The 16,475-nt window shown below is 38.3% G+C and overlaps 3 protein-coding genes across 3 annotated transcripts; 2 read left to right on the forward strand and 1 right to left on the reverse strand.

The window, feature by feature from the left end:
* Positions 1-523: 523 nt before the first annotated feature.
* Positions 524-1,615, forward strand: LOC116266171 (uclacyanin-2-like). Its single transcript, XM_031647282.2, has 2 exons — positions 524-742; positions 1,037-1,615. The coding sequence occupies exons 1-2, from the start codon at positions 586-588 to the stop codon at positions 1,390-1,392; spliced, it is 513 nt and encodes a 170-aa protein (XP_031503142.1). The 5' UTR covers positions 524-585; the 3' UTR covers positions 1,393-1,615.
* Positions 1,616-4,578: 2,963 nt separating this feature from the next.
* LOC116266082 (umecyanin-like) lies at positions 4,579-5,952 on the forward strand. The gene is made up of 2 exons (XM_031647166.2): positions 4,579-5,251; positions 5,352-5,952. The coding sequence occupies exons 1-2, from the start codon at positions 5,077-5,079 to the stop codon at positions 5,786-5,788; spliced, it is 612 nt and encodes a 203-aa protein (XP_031503026.1). The 5' UTR covers positions 4,579-5,076; the 3' UTR covers positions 5,789-5,952.
* A 6,234-nt stretch (positions 5,953-12,186) lies between these two features.
* Positions 12,187-13,133, reverse strand: LOC116265959 (classical arabinogalactan protein 9-like). The gene has a single exon (XM_031646978.2). The coding sequence runs from the start codon at positions 13,070-13,072 to the stop codon at positions 12,446-12,448; it is 627 nt and encodes a 208-aa protein (XP_031502838.1). The 5' UTR covers positions 13,073-13,133; the 3' UTR covers positions 12,187-12,445.
* Positions 13,134-16,475: the final 3,342 nt, after the last annotated feature.

A 16,475-nucleotide genomic window follows, 5' to 3' on the forward strand; every position in this document is an offset into this window, starting at 1 on the left:
GAGAAAGACGGTTAGAAATCTCATGAAGTTCACCAGTCTGTTCCTCTTGTCACAATCTGCTTCGAGCATACCGTTTTTTAATCTCTCTATGTGTTTAGTAGCTAGAGAAGTCCACATAAACGTATAGAGAAAGCTTTGCAATGACTTACAAAGGTATGAGCTCTTTTCTACCTAATTTTACCAACTGAAATTATTTTGATTTTCAAGACACGAAGCAAAAGCACATTTAAACTCTAGTTTCATAGGGTTAAATGCATGAGACAAATTAGTTTGTCTAAATATAAAAAAAAAATGTGCATATATATACATATATATATCACATGACACGTGTTGATTATGTAATGTTCACCAAATATGATAACTTAGTATCATTTTGACCAATTTTTTGTAGGAGAGAGGGAAGAAGGAAAGCACGAGATACAAGACACCGCCCCCGCGCAGGCTTTATATGTATATATACCAACCATCTGTAGCCAATCCTTCCATCTTATTCTCTCATTCTTTCATTGGACAATCTGCTCTCCTCCCGCTTTGCTTTTGCACTTCGCTTTTCTGCCTTTCTCCTTTCTTCATACACCTTAAGCTATGGCAGCTCTGGTGAAGCTGGTTGCGTTAGCCTTCTTGTTGATCGTTCCAATCTCTGCAACTGACTACACGGTCGGAGACGCCTCCGGTTGGACTCTTGGCGTTGATTACAACAATTGGGTTGCCGGAAAAACTTTCAAAGTTGGCGATCGTCTCGGTATGTGTTCCCTCTCATTCTTATCCCGATTACCTTCACCTTATACCACTACCTTATTTTCTCTTTCACATGGTGGTCAAGCCTCATGTACATAATGCTCTGGAGAACTTCAAGATTTAACCTGTTCTAGTGTTGCAACAGAATGGGTTAAAACATATGTTCTTACTGAACAAACTATTAGCATCATAGTTATATGGGGAATTGATCAAATTGCAAGAACAAAAGTTCTACAGAACCTCTCTAATTAATTAGCTACTGTTTCTGTCGATAACATTGTATCATGGGCTCATGCAGTGTTCACCTACGGCTCATCTCACACAGTAGATGAAGTGAACCAGGCAGGCTACACCAGTTGCTCTTCCTCAAGCCCCATCAGCTCCGCCAGCGATGGGAACACCACCATCACCCTTAAAACCGCGGGGACTCACTACTTCATCTGCGCCACCCCAGGCCACTGCCAACAGCGCATGAAGGTCCAGATTCCGGTGACTGGCTCCGCCGCAGGCTCGCCGGTGGGTTCGCCGTCTGGATCACCGTCTACTCCAGCTTCTCCCAGTGCGCAGCCAAACGGAGTGTTCCGGATTTCATACTCCATGAGCTCTTTGGTGCTAGCAGTTTCGTCCATGGTGGCTCTGGCACTTGCTTGCTAGGAAATTAGTTGGAGGCGGAGCAATTCATTTCATTCATTCATTCTGCGCTGTTTTCAAATAATTGAGTCATACACACACGTACACAGGGAGATTGATACTTGGCGGGGCTTGAATCTTCTCCCCATTTGATTGGATCATCTTTAATTGTTAATTTGTTATGTTTGTATGTGAGATTTTCTCCATTTTTTTTTACATGTTTGTGGAATGTGGTTTGGTATATCTATGTGACTTGTATCATCTACGCATAATTTTCATTTACATATAAGATTCTTCATTGTTTATGCACCAGTACTTCACTCCTTTGCTTTTCAAACTCATTGTTATTTCTGGTAAAAGGCCCACAGCGGAGGCCTTATGAATTTTTTTCAGACAATGTACCTTAAAAGACAGATGATATAATAATAATCTGGCAAAGGAATTTTGGAGCCATGGCTAAATATTAAAACTTCAATGAAAATATTTTCTAATTTCCATTAATTTATTGGTATGAACAAATCAAGTACTCGTGAAAGTATAGAAAAGAATACGAAGACCTGAGGACTTGATCTATTTTCGAGGCTATAAATATGAAATTCAAAAGAGAGAAAGAAGATGGTTTTAAATCATTGTCACAAAAAACATGTCAGGGAATTATACGGTGATGATTTTCGCGAGTATAATACAGCAAAGTTGTATATCTCAGGAATATCTTGAGGAAATCTAGGTGAATTTCTAAAAAATTTAAAACATTTAATAAATTCTGAAAATTATAAAACTCATAAAAAATATAAAAAAATGTGAAAACACATATAACATGTGTATAACGTGTTTTTTTTCCACATTTTTTTATTTTCTAGTGTTTTAAAAAAAACAAGTTTTTTCACGTTTTATACAACTGACTGACGCTTTTTTTTTCTCAATAGAACACGTCTCGAAATATCCGGCAGGGCCTCTTAAAAAGGTGCTTGTTTTCAACATGGATCTGGCAACCAGTTAAGATTAACTTAAATCAAGCTCGATAAATGAATGTTTTTCTGTTTGTATCTATATAGAAAATTTCGGATCATTGCCAGTCAAAGTGATGCAGAGCCAGAAACAATCCATCCATTCCTTTATAAAAAGGAGAATGTGCTTCATTTTTGTAGATAAGACAGTTGAAAGTTGAAAAAGAAATGAAATGCAAGCTCTTTCTTATGTTGTTCATTTTCATCTTGAGTTTTACTTAGTTTTAATCATAATTTTAGCTTAGTAGTGGATTAGGGTTCCTTAATCTTAGTCCGTCTTGCATTACACTGAGTTTTTTATGCACAGTGATGTATTTGACATGAAGAGGCACAACACTGAGTTGGAATTTGGATCAGACCCAGATCCATTTTGGGTTCCACACACTGACGTGGAACATCTTACGAGAAAGGTCAGCAGATGAATGCCGGAACTGATCAATGCGCTTGAATTAGTTGAATAATCTAAAACTAAATCAGAACCCAGCCATTCTAGCGTTTGAGTTTTTTTTTTCTTTTCTTTTGCTCTTATAAGGCTTGTTAATGGGAGCTTACTCTTCCTGTAAAAGACAAATCATGAATATAATATATATATATATATACAAATCCGTTGTCAATTTTTTGTACTCTTATAGTAACAATCTTAACGTTTCATGAAAACTTATAAAACCTTACTTGAGTTTATAAAATCATTGGCAAACACACGCTTTATAAATGAAAAACATTCAACAAGATTGTCTAGAAGCTATTTTACTTTTAATATAAAGAAAGAATCTTCAAATATCACATTTTTAAATCGATCTCTCTATAACTTCATTGCTCTTTGTTCCTTTCATCCCTGGAAGGTGGAAGGAAGGCCAATTAAAATCAGCTCCCAAAAAAGTGGGTTGAGAGAGAAAGAGAGAGAGAGAAAACCGATAAAAGGGGAATATATTTTAAAATTTGGAGACAAAAAGTCCCCAAAAATTGAGGACAAGAAAGCTCTTAGTTACAATAACAAACAGCAAGATAGAAGTAAAAAGATGAAATATACAATACCATTCACAAAAAAAAAAAAGATTCACTTCGCACAATTCTTTACCCTTTCCGCATTCTGATATGATAGTCTACCCAGCAGAGAAAGCTATAATAGCAAAAGTTAGAGTAAACCTAATTTATCAAAAACTAAAGTTTATTATAAAACCTAACTATACTATAAGTCTAACAGACAAACACATAGATAGTAGATAAAAGCCTAGTATTATACTGGAAACTTTCAGAAATAAACACATAGATAGAAGCCTAGTATTATACTGGAAACTATCAGGAATAAAACTCGAGAAAGATTGTAAAGTAATGACTATCAAAGAGAAAATAAGAAGAGTTAGAGAGAGAGAGGATAGATGGCACAGCAGAGAGAGTGGAGAGAAAGGAAAATAACATCAACATAAGTCCAACAAAAAGTTGAACCTGAAAAAGAGATTACATTTACAAATCAGGTTTTAATTCTTGTATAAAGTTAAAGGTACCAATGTTTTCGCATAGGTTACGAGAAATTAACCAAATATCATACAAAATGGAGGATGTCATGCATTCAGTTGAGACAACCTCATTCTTATAAATAATATCATTTCTTGAGTTTCAAATGACCCACCAAAAAGTAAACAGCTAAATTCTCCAAATGGTACGTCATTTCTTTTTGTTTCTCACTCCACGAGATTCATGGAGAGAAAGAAAGAAAGAAACTGATAGCTACGACTAGATCATTGATGAGAATCATCAGGGTTATGAATTCCAAGGAAATCCAACAATTTTTAGAGATAAGTTGCAAACATATAAGTCAAGCTATTTTTTCATGAATCCAAAATAACCTTTAAAAGAAAACAGAAGGAGAGTAAAAAACTTGAGTTTCCTTAAATGAAGCCCTTTGACTCTTTGGAGGGGTCCTTGAAACCCTTGAGAAAACTATTTTATTTTTATATTTGCAGCTTAATTTACATCATTTGATATCTTTGAAATCAATGACATAAACAATTCTCATCAAACAGCGGACCTACATATAAGCTGATGTCAGCATTTCATTTAATTTACATTAAGATCATTTAATATTTACTTTTTTACAGATAAGTGCCTTCTCAGTTATGAAAACATGTGAATCACTGCATCAGCTTTGGAGAAACTAGATACGACCTCTTCCGTGTTCGGGTTCATAACTTTTAATCCGTGCACTGATTCAAGAATTTCTCTTCTACTCATCAAGAATTTCCTCAGCTTTGGCGTTGTGGTTGATTAACAACCAGCCAACAAATCCAACCTAACAATTAAATGAATCACCAGAGCCACCTTCCTTCCTCCTCTTCATATCAACCTCCAACTACTCCCTCAGAATCCCAATCCCAAGTTCATCCACCTTATCGGACGGCCGACAGACGTACTTGCAGCTCATTCAACGGCCCAAAGGCGATGGATGCCACCATCATTTGAGAAGTGAAGGGGAAGTTCCTACAAGAGGAAAACAAACCAGATTATCCGACTTAGGTTAACTTCCAGTTTGAATAACTGAAGGTGATCGTACTCCTTTACAGGGCCATCTTCTTGTTTATGATTCAAAAGTATAAGAAATGTGGCGCTTTGTCATCTGGGCAGGCTCTTGTTCCTCACCAGAGCTTCTCTTTTTCTCCTCTGGGGAAGAAGGAAGAGAAGAGAGAAGAAGGGAGGAAGAGCCATGGTGGGTAGCAACGTTCCACCGGCGTTGTTGTTAGGAGTGACCGTGGCTATGGCCATGGTGTGCTCGTGTGGAGCCACTTTCTACTTGGTGGGCGGCCTCGCCGGCTGGGACATGAGCACTTACCTTGATTCATGGCTCGTGGGGAAGACCTTCTTGCCTGGTGATATCCTCTGTAAGCACCCCTCTTTCTCTCACCCTGAGACAACCCCCATCTTCTTTCACTCTTGCTGCAGACGGCAACTTTTTTCTGTAATTTCTTCTCTTTTTGGCAGCATTCCAGTTCTCATCATACTACGATCTGCATGAGGTGACAAAGGAAGGGTATGATTCTTGCAATTCAAGCAATGCCATCTTCACCAGCACGACCGGGAACGCGTCAATCGCTCTGGCACAGCCCGGCCCGAGGTTCTTCATATGTGGCGTCCGTCTGTATTGCCTCTCCGGACTGAAACTGCAAGTAAACACGCTGGGCAATGGTCAGCAGTCTGGTGGCCCTGCTGCTGCCCCTGCTTTAGCACCGCCTGTGGTTCAGCAGCCAGCCGGCGCCGGCGCCGGCGGCCTGATTACTCCGCCCCAGGTTAACGGCAACCCCAGTTTTTCTTCTTCTGCCGCTGCTTCTGTTAATGTCGGCGCTGTTCTAAGAGGGCTTGTTTTCTTGTGGGGGCAGTGGGCAGTTGGTACCCTTTCATGGATCAGTTTTCGGTTTTGATCCAAGCTTGGTGGCTGAGTTTTCTTGGCTGTATCTCTAATTTTCGCAGTTACAATCTCCCTATCTCTGTCACATACACGCACTTTGTATTCGCTAGCTTCACCCCCTTTGATGTATAGATCAAACGATTGCAAAGACTGCCAAGTAATGAAGTTAATTCAGAAACTAATCTTTGGAGGAGAGTTACTTAATATGTGCTATGTACATTTATTTATACGAACCATCTAATCATATGGATGGAAGATTGTATTGGCGCACTATAAAAGCTCGAGTTCGACTTGTTAAAGATTGGCTCATGAAGGAGTTAAAGCTTAGTCATCTACTTAACAAGTCGAACTCGAGTTCGTGAGTCGACTCATTCAAATAATCGAGTTGAGTTCGAGCTCAACACGTAAATGCAGAGTTTGTCGAGTCTTAATCGAGTTTGTCAAGCCTTAATTGAGTCGAACTCGAGCTCAACATATAAGGATGAATATCAATTATACTCAAACGAGTTTGTCGAGCCTTAATCGGGCTTGAGTTCAACACATAACGACGAATATCAATTCTGTTCAAACGAGTTTGTTGAGCTTTAATCGAGTCGAGCTCGAGCTCAACACATAACTACCGAGTTAACCTGCAGCTGCTCCGTTGAACTATTCTTGAGCTCGAGCCGAGTCAAGCTCGAGGTTTTATTAGTCAAGCCAAACTCAAGCTCGACTTGTTCAGCCCTACCTTCAACAAAGGTTCATATGTACAGTATATAACAAGGTGACACATGTTTCATGAGGTGTAAAATGTTGTCTTAAATAGTCGTTTAGCAATAGTAATATATTGTTATTGTTCAATAAACCTGCTTAAATGATGAAGCAATTCATTGTTGTTTGGCAGAGTAAAACATTGTTATTGTTCAATAAATTTGCTTACAGATTCATAAAACAATTAAGATAGATTTATAAAACAGCAACCGTGTATTAGTGTCAATCTCCATTAGCATTGAAACACTTTGCAGTTTTAATCTCATTTCTTCACAACATACCTAAGCAGCCAGCTGATTAAAACGTGCGTGAAGAATGTGATCTGTTTAGTTGGATATGATAAAGAAATCTGGATCTGATTATTAAAAGGATTCAGATGTGGTCTCTAGCTTCGTATTGGAATCCGAGTTTGATATCTGATTGGAATCAATGGGGCAAGTGTGCAAGACCTTATAATACAGAGACCGAAATTCACTCTTCAAAATTAAAACTTGACTTTGGGTTCAGAGTCCCAATGATTGCATAGGATTCGATTAAAGGGAATGGAGTAACGATTCTATCTGACCCAAATTCTTCTTTTTTAGGGGTGAGCGGTTCATTGTCACCACCCCTAAGAGAGGCCTTCGGGCCCCCCTCTGTGCCCGCCCCCCAGGGTTTTCACAGAGCTGCGTCGGACCCTTTTACGGGCCAAGAAGTGGCGCGCTTGAACGTGACGGTGGTCGCTCCAAGGACTCGAACCAAGCCGTTAGAGGAGCAGGACCACCTTGCCGCCCAGTGCGCTACCACCCCTTGGGGTAGCTGACCCAAATTCATACCGTCTACATTCCTAAATATAAAATCTCTTTTTTGCGTCGAAGTGATAATTCTCCGGTAGGATGAAGGGAAGAGGCGGAGATTGGACTTTAGATCTTCACTGAGATATCAATAGGTCGAATTGGAATTGGATATACGTTTGATTTCAGATTTTCATCTAGCCGAATTTGAATGTGAATTTGAACAGCTGGAAAAGAAAGTTATATCGTATTTGAATCAAAATCTGAATTCACAAGGCAAATCTGATCCCAATCTGATTTTTATACTAACATATAAATTTGAGTTAATTCGACTTTTACGTTGAATCCAAACCATATGATATGTTAAAATACCACGTTTAATATATATATATATATGGACATTGAATATAGGATATTTATTTAAACCAATATATCTGATTTGAATAAAAAACTGAATTCGAATTTGCTAATTACATTTGAGAATTTTCTAATATTCGACTTCTTGAAGCTGCTTGATCATATATTCGAACTAATTCATATTTATTGACATCTTTAGATCCACATCTTAAAATGCATGTATTACACAATTTTATTGTAATTCATGCAGCTTTTACGCAGGAAATCCAAGATCAATGGTGGAGGCAAGTGTGGGTACTGTGTGGGCAACTGCCCATGTATGGCAGCAAAAATTCATATTTTTATATTAATATTTCAAGGAAATTTTGCTCATTTACGTATTGATGCCCCTTGAAAATTCAAACTTTTATAACTAGTGTCACAAAACCAGAATTTTTAGAATCGCCCTTGTCCAAAATCAACCGATTAATTGTTCGCATATTTCGGATAATAATAGAAATGCCCACAAACACGAACAGACAATGAAGGTGAAGAACTAAATTAATTAAAGAACAATTGTTTGAATTACTGCTCAAAGGGGAGGGAAAAAAAAAGTAGAACACCAGAAATAATGCGAGCAATCGAGACTTGAGATCTTTTCAAAGGCATTTGATCACAAGAAAAACATTATATTGGTTTTTTATACCTTTAAACGTGATTTTAAAATACCATATTTTTGTTTGAGGAAATTTGATATTACAAAGAAATAATCAAATACTTGACACAATTATATCTTCTACAACAAGAATATTGTGTTTTTGGGACACATAATAAGAATAGATGTTCCAAAAACATAATGTTTTTCTTACCAAACATCCCATCAAAAACAAAAAACAAAAAACATGCATTAATTCTTTTGAATCTCCAGAAAAACATCCATAAATTTGCCTCTCTTCACTGCAGTTGCTACTTCTCCACAAGAATTCTGGACATCCTTATGAGAAAACAGCTCTTTTCATGGGGAAGTGACCTCTTGTCTGGAACAGATGCGTAATTGGTGGTTCTACTGTGTACATGGAGAAGGATCGATGGATTCGCATCTTTTACTGTGACAGAGACAACTAACGCAGCAATGCGATCCAGGAAGGGAACACATACGCATCTTCCTGAGCTCCACAAATTTGGCCGATAATCTGTCGCGATCCTGCTCCTTTTCCTGCAATGATTCAGCATGAGGAAAACTGTTCATGAAGATGCCCGCTAGCTGGTTCTAACAGTAAATAAATGGTGAATAGTTGTTTCAATTCTTGTGGGTACTATTTGTTCTAGTTACAAAAACACAAGGTGGGGTGAGTTGAAGGCAACCTCCTATCAATTCAAGCACCCACAAAGCACATAAACTGGAGACCAGAGGTGGATGTAGGAATTTTTTTTAAGAGACCAAACTATAGTTTTAAGATTTTAACAAAAAAGTTTTCAAACTTTTTTATATATATATAAATTAATTTTTTTAATTTACATATAAATTTTTAAAGTTTTAAAAACTGAGGTGGGGCTAAAGCCCCTTGTCGTTCACCGCTGTTGGAGATCAAAGAGCTTTTAAGTATTGTTTTCTAATAGTGCGTTGAAATTTTATGAAGGAGAAAGGTAGGGCTCTCATGGGCTAGTCACACCTAAAAAAAAAATTGCATATAAATTTTTTAAAAAAATATTTATTTATATAAAAATTAAAAAAATGATATTTGAGCATTAGTCAAATTTAATTCGCTTCATTAAAAAATTTTGGTTTCACTCCACTAAAAAAACGACAAAAAAACTTTTCTTTTTTAATGATCAATGGTACCACAAAAAATCGTGCCATTATCGATGTCTGATGGGACAATCGTTTTCTAACGTATAGAGCAATTGGACCGTTGGAAAAGGTCGATCTTCACTGACGGCCACTGACAAAATATGGGTGAAAGTTTTTTCGGTGTTACATCCACCCGACGGTCAAACTGTGACCGTCGATAAAGGTGTTGATTTCACCGACACTACCTTGAGTTTAGGTCAACCAAATGCAAGTTTGCATGTTGCTTTTATTTTATTAAACTTCCTGATCTTCTACTCTATTATATTTATTGTTTTTCTCTCACAAGTGAATGCAAATAATGTCATAAGCGATTTGATTGAAATAAACTTATTAGGCACTTCGAAGTCTTTCTTCTCCGCAAAGAATTATTGTTTTCTTTATCTATGTTGCTCTTTAATTTATTACATATAAATTTCTTATTTGTTCTAACCATGCATCTATGCTTTTATAAATCAGACAAGGTCACAAGACCATACCATGGACGTTATTTTCTAGGCACGCAATTGAATCAAGAACGACCAGTGAAATTTGGCTGATCTCAAGTTCAATTGATATCCCCACCAACTGAGTTAATATGACGCCAAGAGTTGTATGTTCGAGCTCGGTTCGAGCTGGAACTGGAGCTAGCTTCTTTGCTAAGCGGGTCGAGCTTGAGTTGATGTTCGGACTGAATCATTTAGTTGATTTGAGTTCGAGTTCCTTGAACTCGACTCGTTTAAGCTCGACTATAGTCAGTCTTACCTTCATTTAACTCTTGATTCCCCATCTCGACGACGAGCCCATCCAAAGTTAACACTTAAAATTTAACAGAAACGAGCTGTCTATTAATGGGTGGAGCCCTAGCTTGATGTTGGAAGGTCGAGTCGAACTCGAGCCTCGGCCTAAACTGACCTAAGCTAGGTATTATATCTTTCACATGAGCTCTACTCAAGTCCAGCCCCTGATTAAGTAAAAAATATGTTTTAAAAAAAATACAAAAATGGTTATAAAACAATTAAAAGTAAAGTATAATTTTTTTATAAAAATTTTCCAATGCAACTGGATCTCACGTACATTGGGCCGAATAGTACGGTCATGGTACGTCACCATTACTAACGGGTTTTGTCGTCAGTGAAACTAATATTGAGGATGAAACTAATACTGGTAACCAGTTGGGAAAACGTCTCTTTTACAACGGTTTGAACAGTTGGGAAAGATGTTTTACATCCCAACGGTTGTGACCATCGGAAATAATATTATGTTTTCCCCGAAGCCCATTAACGTCGGCAAATGTAGTGCCAACGATACTATTATCGACGGCTCGTAGCCGTTGGCAAAACTGTTTACGACGCCCAAGATATCGTTTCAACGACGACCAAAGCCGTCGCTACATCGTACATTTCTGGGCACCATTTACATAAACGTAGGAGGACCATTTACAAGGCGTTTGGAGAAGAAGGTTGTCGTAGTTTTGAAATATATTTTCATAAAATACATATTTTAAGAATACCATGTACCTGTTTTAAGAAACATGTGAGATTACAGCTATTATTCGTAGAACCAACAATCAGGTGCCGAACATAGTCACACCATGCTCGATATAACAAAATTTATGGTGTTTTTGGAACATCTGTTTCAACACCATATATTTTTAAGAACACGGTGCTCTTATCAAACACTCTCTAAAAGGACTTTGCAGTACGTTTGTAAGTTAAGCATCGAGTTTGAGAAAGCAACAATTTGACATTCAGGAAGCACATAAGTAAACTTTATATTGCAGATATCAAAATAAGATTGGATCCATCTCATGTGACATTACTTGTTAGGAAACAACGGAAAACTACTTCTCTGATGGCTTAACCTTTCATACTTATGGGCTGTTTGGCAACAAAACAACAACATATTGTTGCAATCCTATAAAATTTTAGCAAAAAAATACGATAGATTCATGAAAAATTGTTATACATTGCTTTCTAGTATCTAATTCATTTTTTGAAGCAGATTCATGAGATATTAACAATGTGTCTTTGATGCTAAATGTCTCTTATAATTAAAAGACACTAATATGTCGCTTGGCAGCAAAGAAACGAAAGATCTGCTTCAATTTTGAGACAGATTCATGAAACACTCGCAAGGTGTCCTTGTTGTCGACCTACCGCTGACAACTATCCCATAAAGTTTGAATTTGTCCATTTTTCTTGGTAAATTTCTTTTATAAATCACAAATAATTGGAGAGTAAAAATCAAAAGGGTTAAAAAAAGGTCACATGAAGTCCATTTGCTCTCTCATGATGCTTGTCCCTACTCGTTGCTTAGTCACATGCGTCATGCATATACATCAATGATCCACCTTTAAATTATCATTCCGACCTTTACTTCAATCCCCACCCTCCACCAACCAAAAGAAAAACCAAAAAGGACGTTTCCTTTCTCCCTATATAAGATTCCAAATTTCCAGCTAGCATTCTCTGCCTTTCTGTTCATCCTTTCTTTAATCTTTTTTATTTCATCTGCCATTTTACTTTTCTTCCTTGGCCGATCTCTTCTTGTCACAGAACTTATCTTTTGCTTTGAATACTGACAAGGAATTTATTACAATCTGTAAGCACAAAGTTTAATGCCATTGCTGTATTCGAGTCTTGAGCAAAGCACCCATCTGCAAGTTGGGCCTGTTGGAAGTCGGAATCTTCTGCCCACATCGCAACAATGTCAAGAAAAACGAAAGAAAAAGGATTCACTATTCTTTATTATCAGAACACAGATGAATACAGAGAGGAGAAGTTCCTTAAATAATTGTACAACTGAACCAAGAATTACAGAGCCTGTTCCCCTGAGCTCACATCCATGGACCCTCCTCGGGCTAATTAAGCAAAGAAAAACACAAAAAGAAATAAAATGGAGTGCGCAACTGTAAATTTCCTGAACTAAGATTCAAAAAAAAAAAATGTGAGGGAGAGTGAAAGAGATCGGAGGAATTAATCTACAGAAGCAGCACGAATCCTCCAGCAAATGCCAACAAAGCCCTGCTGGCCAAGGGCGTGAAGGCACCGGAATTGTCGGGGTTGGAGGTTGAAGGTGAAGCAGCCGGCGCCTTGGGCGAGGATGTAGCAGGGGAACCAGTAGGTTCACCAGCGGACGGCGCTCCGGCGCTTGATGTGGGTGGTGAGGAGGTCGGTGCAGGCGATGTGTGGGGAGAACTCGTCGGCGGAACGGGAGCAGAAGGCGACATTGCCGGTGGCATTGGTGTTGGCGGGGAGGATGCTGGTGGAGATGATGTCGGTGGAGGCGATGCGGGAGGGTTAGCCGTCATCGGCGGCGGAGAAGCAACTGTTGGTGGCGGTGTCGCCGTAGGCGGTGATGGCACTGATGCAGGAGGGGTTGCGGCAGGTGGCGGAGAAGCCACTGGTGGTGGGGTTGCAGGAACTGGTGGTGGCGTAGAAGGAACTGGTGGTGGTGTAGCGGTAACTGGCGGCGGTGATCCCACTGTGGTGGTGGTGGGTGGGGTTGCGATGGAGGTGGTGGGTGGAGAGGCAGGGGCCTGGGCAATGGCGGAAGCCACCACGGCAAGAGAAACGGCTAGCAGAAGCATGACTCTTGGGAGGGCCATGGCTCTCTACCTAGCAGTGAGGTCAGAGCAGAGGAGGGCTGCACTGTGGGGAAGGAAGGGAGAGGAGAAGAAGCTCATATATAGTTAGGAGAATGAGAATATAATTTTTAAATTACATTAAAATAATTTTTATGAAATAATAATAAAATATAATAAGAGAATTTTCAAAAGATGTGGGGGATGAATAATTGCCAACCTAGCAAAAAATGGCCGTTTTTTGGCACATTTTTTTTTTTCCTTACAACTTTCTTGGATTCTTTTGGTTGCTGTCAGTCACCATGCTTCTTTCTTTTTTTTAATTTTTAATGTTTTCTCCAATTTTACAGTGGGAGCGAGATCTTTTGTATGCATGAAAGAGGCCGGCCACAAGAAAGTGAGAGTACGTTTGATAGTCACGTGAAAACTAACCAAGGTCCGGATTTCCAATTGTTTTTACTGTTTTGTACCCTTTGAAGGCTGCCCAAGTTCCTAAACTAGCAAAACCGGTCAGATTTCATGAACTTAAGCGAGTTTTGTTGTATGTATCGATGGAATGTGGGTCGACCTAATTCGTTTCTTTTGAAAAGTGTACCTTCTTGTAAGGTTTTTGTTTATTACTCGCATGACCTTGCCCGCTTTGGCCTCTTCTCTGTAGATAGAGAAAGAGAGAGAGAGAGAGAGAGAAGATATTTTTTTGTTTTAGCATAATAGTAAATTCTTTTTCATCTTAAAAAATAAATTAAAATTTAAAAAAAGTTGTTGGTGGGGTATGATAGCTGGTAAATATTGTTTAAATATATGGTTATGATTTTTGAAGGTTTTTAAGCAATGGCTGGCCAACTAGATCTCTACTTTCTTGCATATGAATGCTGAGAAAAGCAGACGGAGGAAAGTGGATCCCCTTTATGGATATATAAAATTACAAAAACCACAGAGAAACACGATGCGCGATACTCATACAGGTTATATGTATATATATATATATATATATATATATTAAAATATTTTAAATATTTTTAGATTCAAAATAGAAAGTAATATATTTCTTATTTTGCGAAGAATAACATTTTTTTTGGACTAAGGCCCAATATCTCCGGTGTCACCCACAACACTGTTGAGAAATTTCTAATTGAGCACTCCAAACTAAAACATATCAAGATTTTTTTGTTTTGAAGAAAAGGAAGCATGTCCAAAGAAAAACTTATAAAAAAAAAATTAAAAAGGTAAAGTCTATGTCCCGTGTTTGATTGCCAAAAGCGCGTGTGAGGGGTATTTTAGTCATTTTACAAAAAATAAAATTTTCTCCTCGTTTCGAGGAGAGGGAGGGCTTTTCTTTTTGGAGACCAAAGACTTTCTACTCATTTTGCATCCGAGTAAGCAATGGGGCCGAACGTAAAACCTTTTTCCTAACTTATATTATATTTTCGTTTTTTCGAGCCCCTCCTGACTTACAACCTTAGAGGGCAGGGCGTTTGATGCGAAAAACAGAACTTCCCGCGACATTTTGTCACCGTTCCATGGGTTTGGCAGAACGATAAGAAAAAATCAATTTTGTCTTTTTTACCCTTGCCATGACACGCGCCGAACTCCCCCCTTATTCCTTGCAGAGGCCCCGAATTTTTTGCACCAATCAACGGTCATAAGGCCATTTTGGTAAATTAACTACCACAAGCAAACAGCTGGCGAGGGTCAATTGGAATTGGGTGTCCAGAAGTTTTTCATCTGCACCATTCAAACGGGGAGTCTCTATAATGACCCATTTCGGCTCCATATTGGACCTCAAGGATCCAATGATATAACAGAGTAGATGGCACCCCTAATGGTAGATCTAACATTCTCAATACCATCAGGATAAAACCTTTTAGGATTTGAACTAATAACGTGGCTGCAACACCCCCACCCAACGTGACCAGTTGAGCTAGAGAAGCACATTGGTTCTTGCTATCAAAGGGAATTTGATCTGCTAAAGTACATGTTCTACATGTGACATTGTGCAGAAGGCAGACAAGAAGGAAGGGATATTCTCATGCCTCCAAGCTGCCATGAGCTTTGCTTAAAGCATTTAGATATGCATGTTGTTATTATGTTCTCGTCTAAAACTTATGAAGAGGATTGGATTCTTCATATGAAAAAGTTGGAAATTTTTTGTGTGAAATGACAAATGTAGTTCAGTACATTTTTTTTCTTTTTAAAAAACATTTTTAGTAACTTCAAATAATTTCATCCCTGAGGGATTTGGTACACACCTGATTGGACCAATGGCTGGCAAGGCAGTCTGGTTCAAACCTCGGCAGCACCAGCTAATGGTGGAGTGAGCAGTGGTGACATAGAAAGAGGCACTGTTATTCGAAATTTCAAACTTTAAGGGGGTACTCATATGTAAAAAGTGAAACCTAAAGAAATCTCCACATATTGGGCCAAGTAGGGCCAGCAATATCCCACAGCAAGTTTATTTTTAATCGGGCCAGCCCAAATGACAAATACTTGGCAGAACCACTTACACTAGCCATGGGCTTTAATAAAAATGTACCACAAGAAAATGAGTGTGTGTATATTAAGTGGTTGTAATTATAAAGTTTTCATACATCGTAACTCAAAGTACCGATGTAACACACAACTGTAAGTCATGTCAGCTTGCAAAAAGGATAAAACTGTCTTTCTTTTATTTCTCTAAAATAACTCTTTTATTTCTAAATAAAATCATTTCAACTTAGTTCCGCAGTTCTAAGTCAATATCCTACTAATTTCACCTTTTTTAGTAAATAAATGTACTTAAAAGTTTGGTGACCAGGAGTATTTCAACTTACCGTCCAACAAAAGGGCTGACGACTCCACCCTTCCTCTTATCTCCCCCAAGTTACAAGGTCTGCATTCGGCACTTCAGGGTGATGCCCCCGTTATACTTCAACTTGCATATGCTCAAAGCTTAATACTGAACAATAAAAGAAAAAGTCTATCAAGTTCGGTTTTGTGCTAATTTATTACTCTCTATTATTAACTGAATTATGCTTGATCTTTAATTAATCTGTTGCACGTGGATGGACTATTGAAGGATTGCACATTCTTTTTTTACGAGAGAAATTCTTTAGAAGAGAAGATGAATCTATCATTTTTATGCAAGGGAGATACCGTGCATGTGAGATGGTCACGTTGCACATGGGCACCCTTGTATCCCAACTTGCTTTCAACAAGTCAAAGGGAAGAATATTTTTAATTTCTACAAGCTTCTTCATGGTTGGTTAGTTTTGAAGAATTATATATGGGGGAACTAAAAAGTCTTTCATGTTCATTAAGTATGTGGATTTTATATTTAAACTGGATCTAAATTAAGGGTTAGTATACTTGGGGAGGAGCGTAACCAAGAAGCAGCATAACTCGTCGAACTGGTGGGTCAGTGAGAGTCAAGTTGTCAATTCAATTCTTG

This window comes from Nymphaea colorata, chromosome 12 (genome assembly GCF_008831285.2).
Source record: "Nymphaea colorata isolate Beijing-Zhang1983 chromosome 12, ASM883128v2, whole genome shotgun sequence".
Taxonomy (NCBI): domain Eukaryota; kingdom Viridiplantae; phylum Streptophyta; class Magnoliopsida; order Nymphaeales; family Nymphaeaceae; genus Nymphaea; species Nymphaea colorata.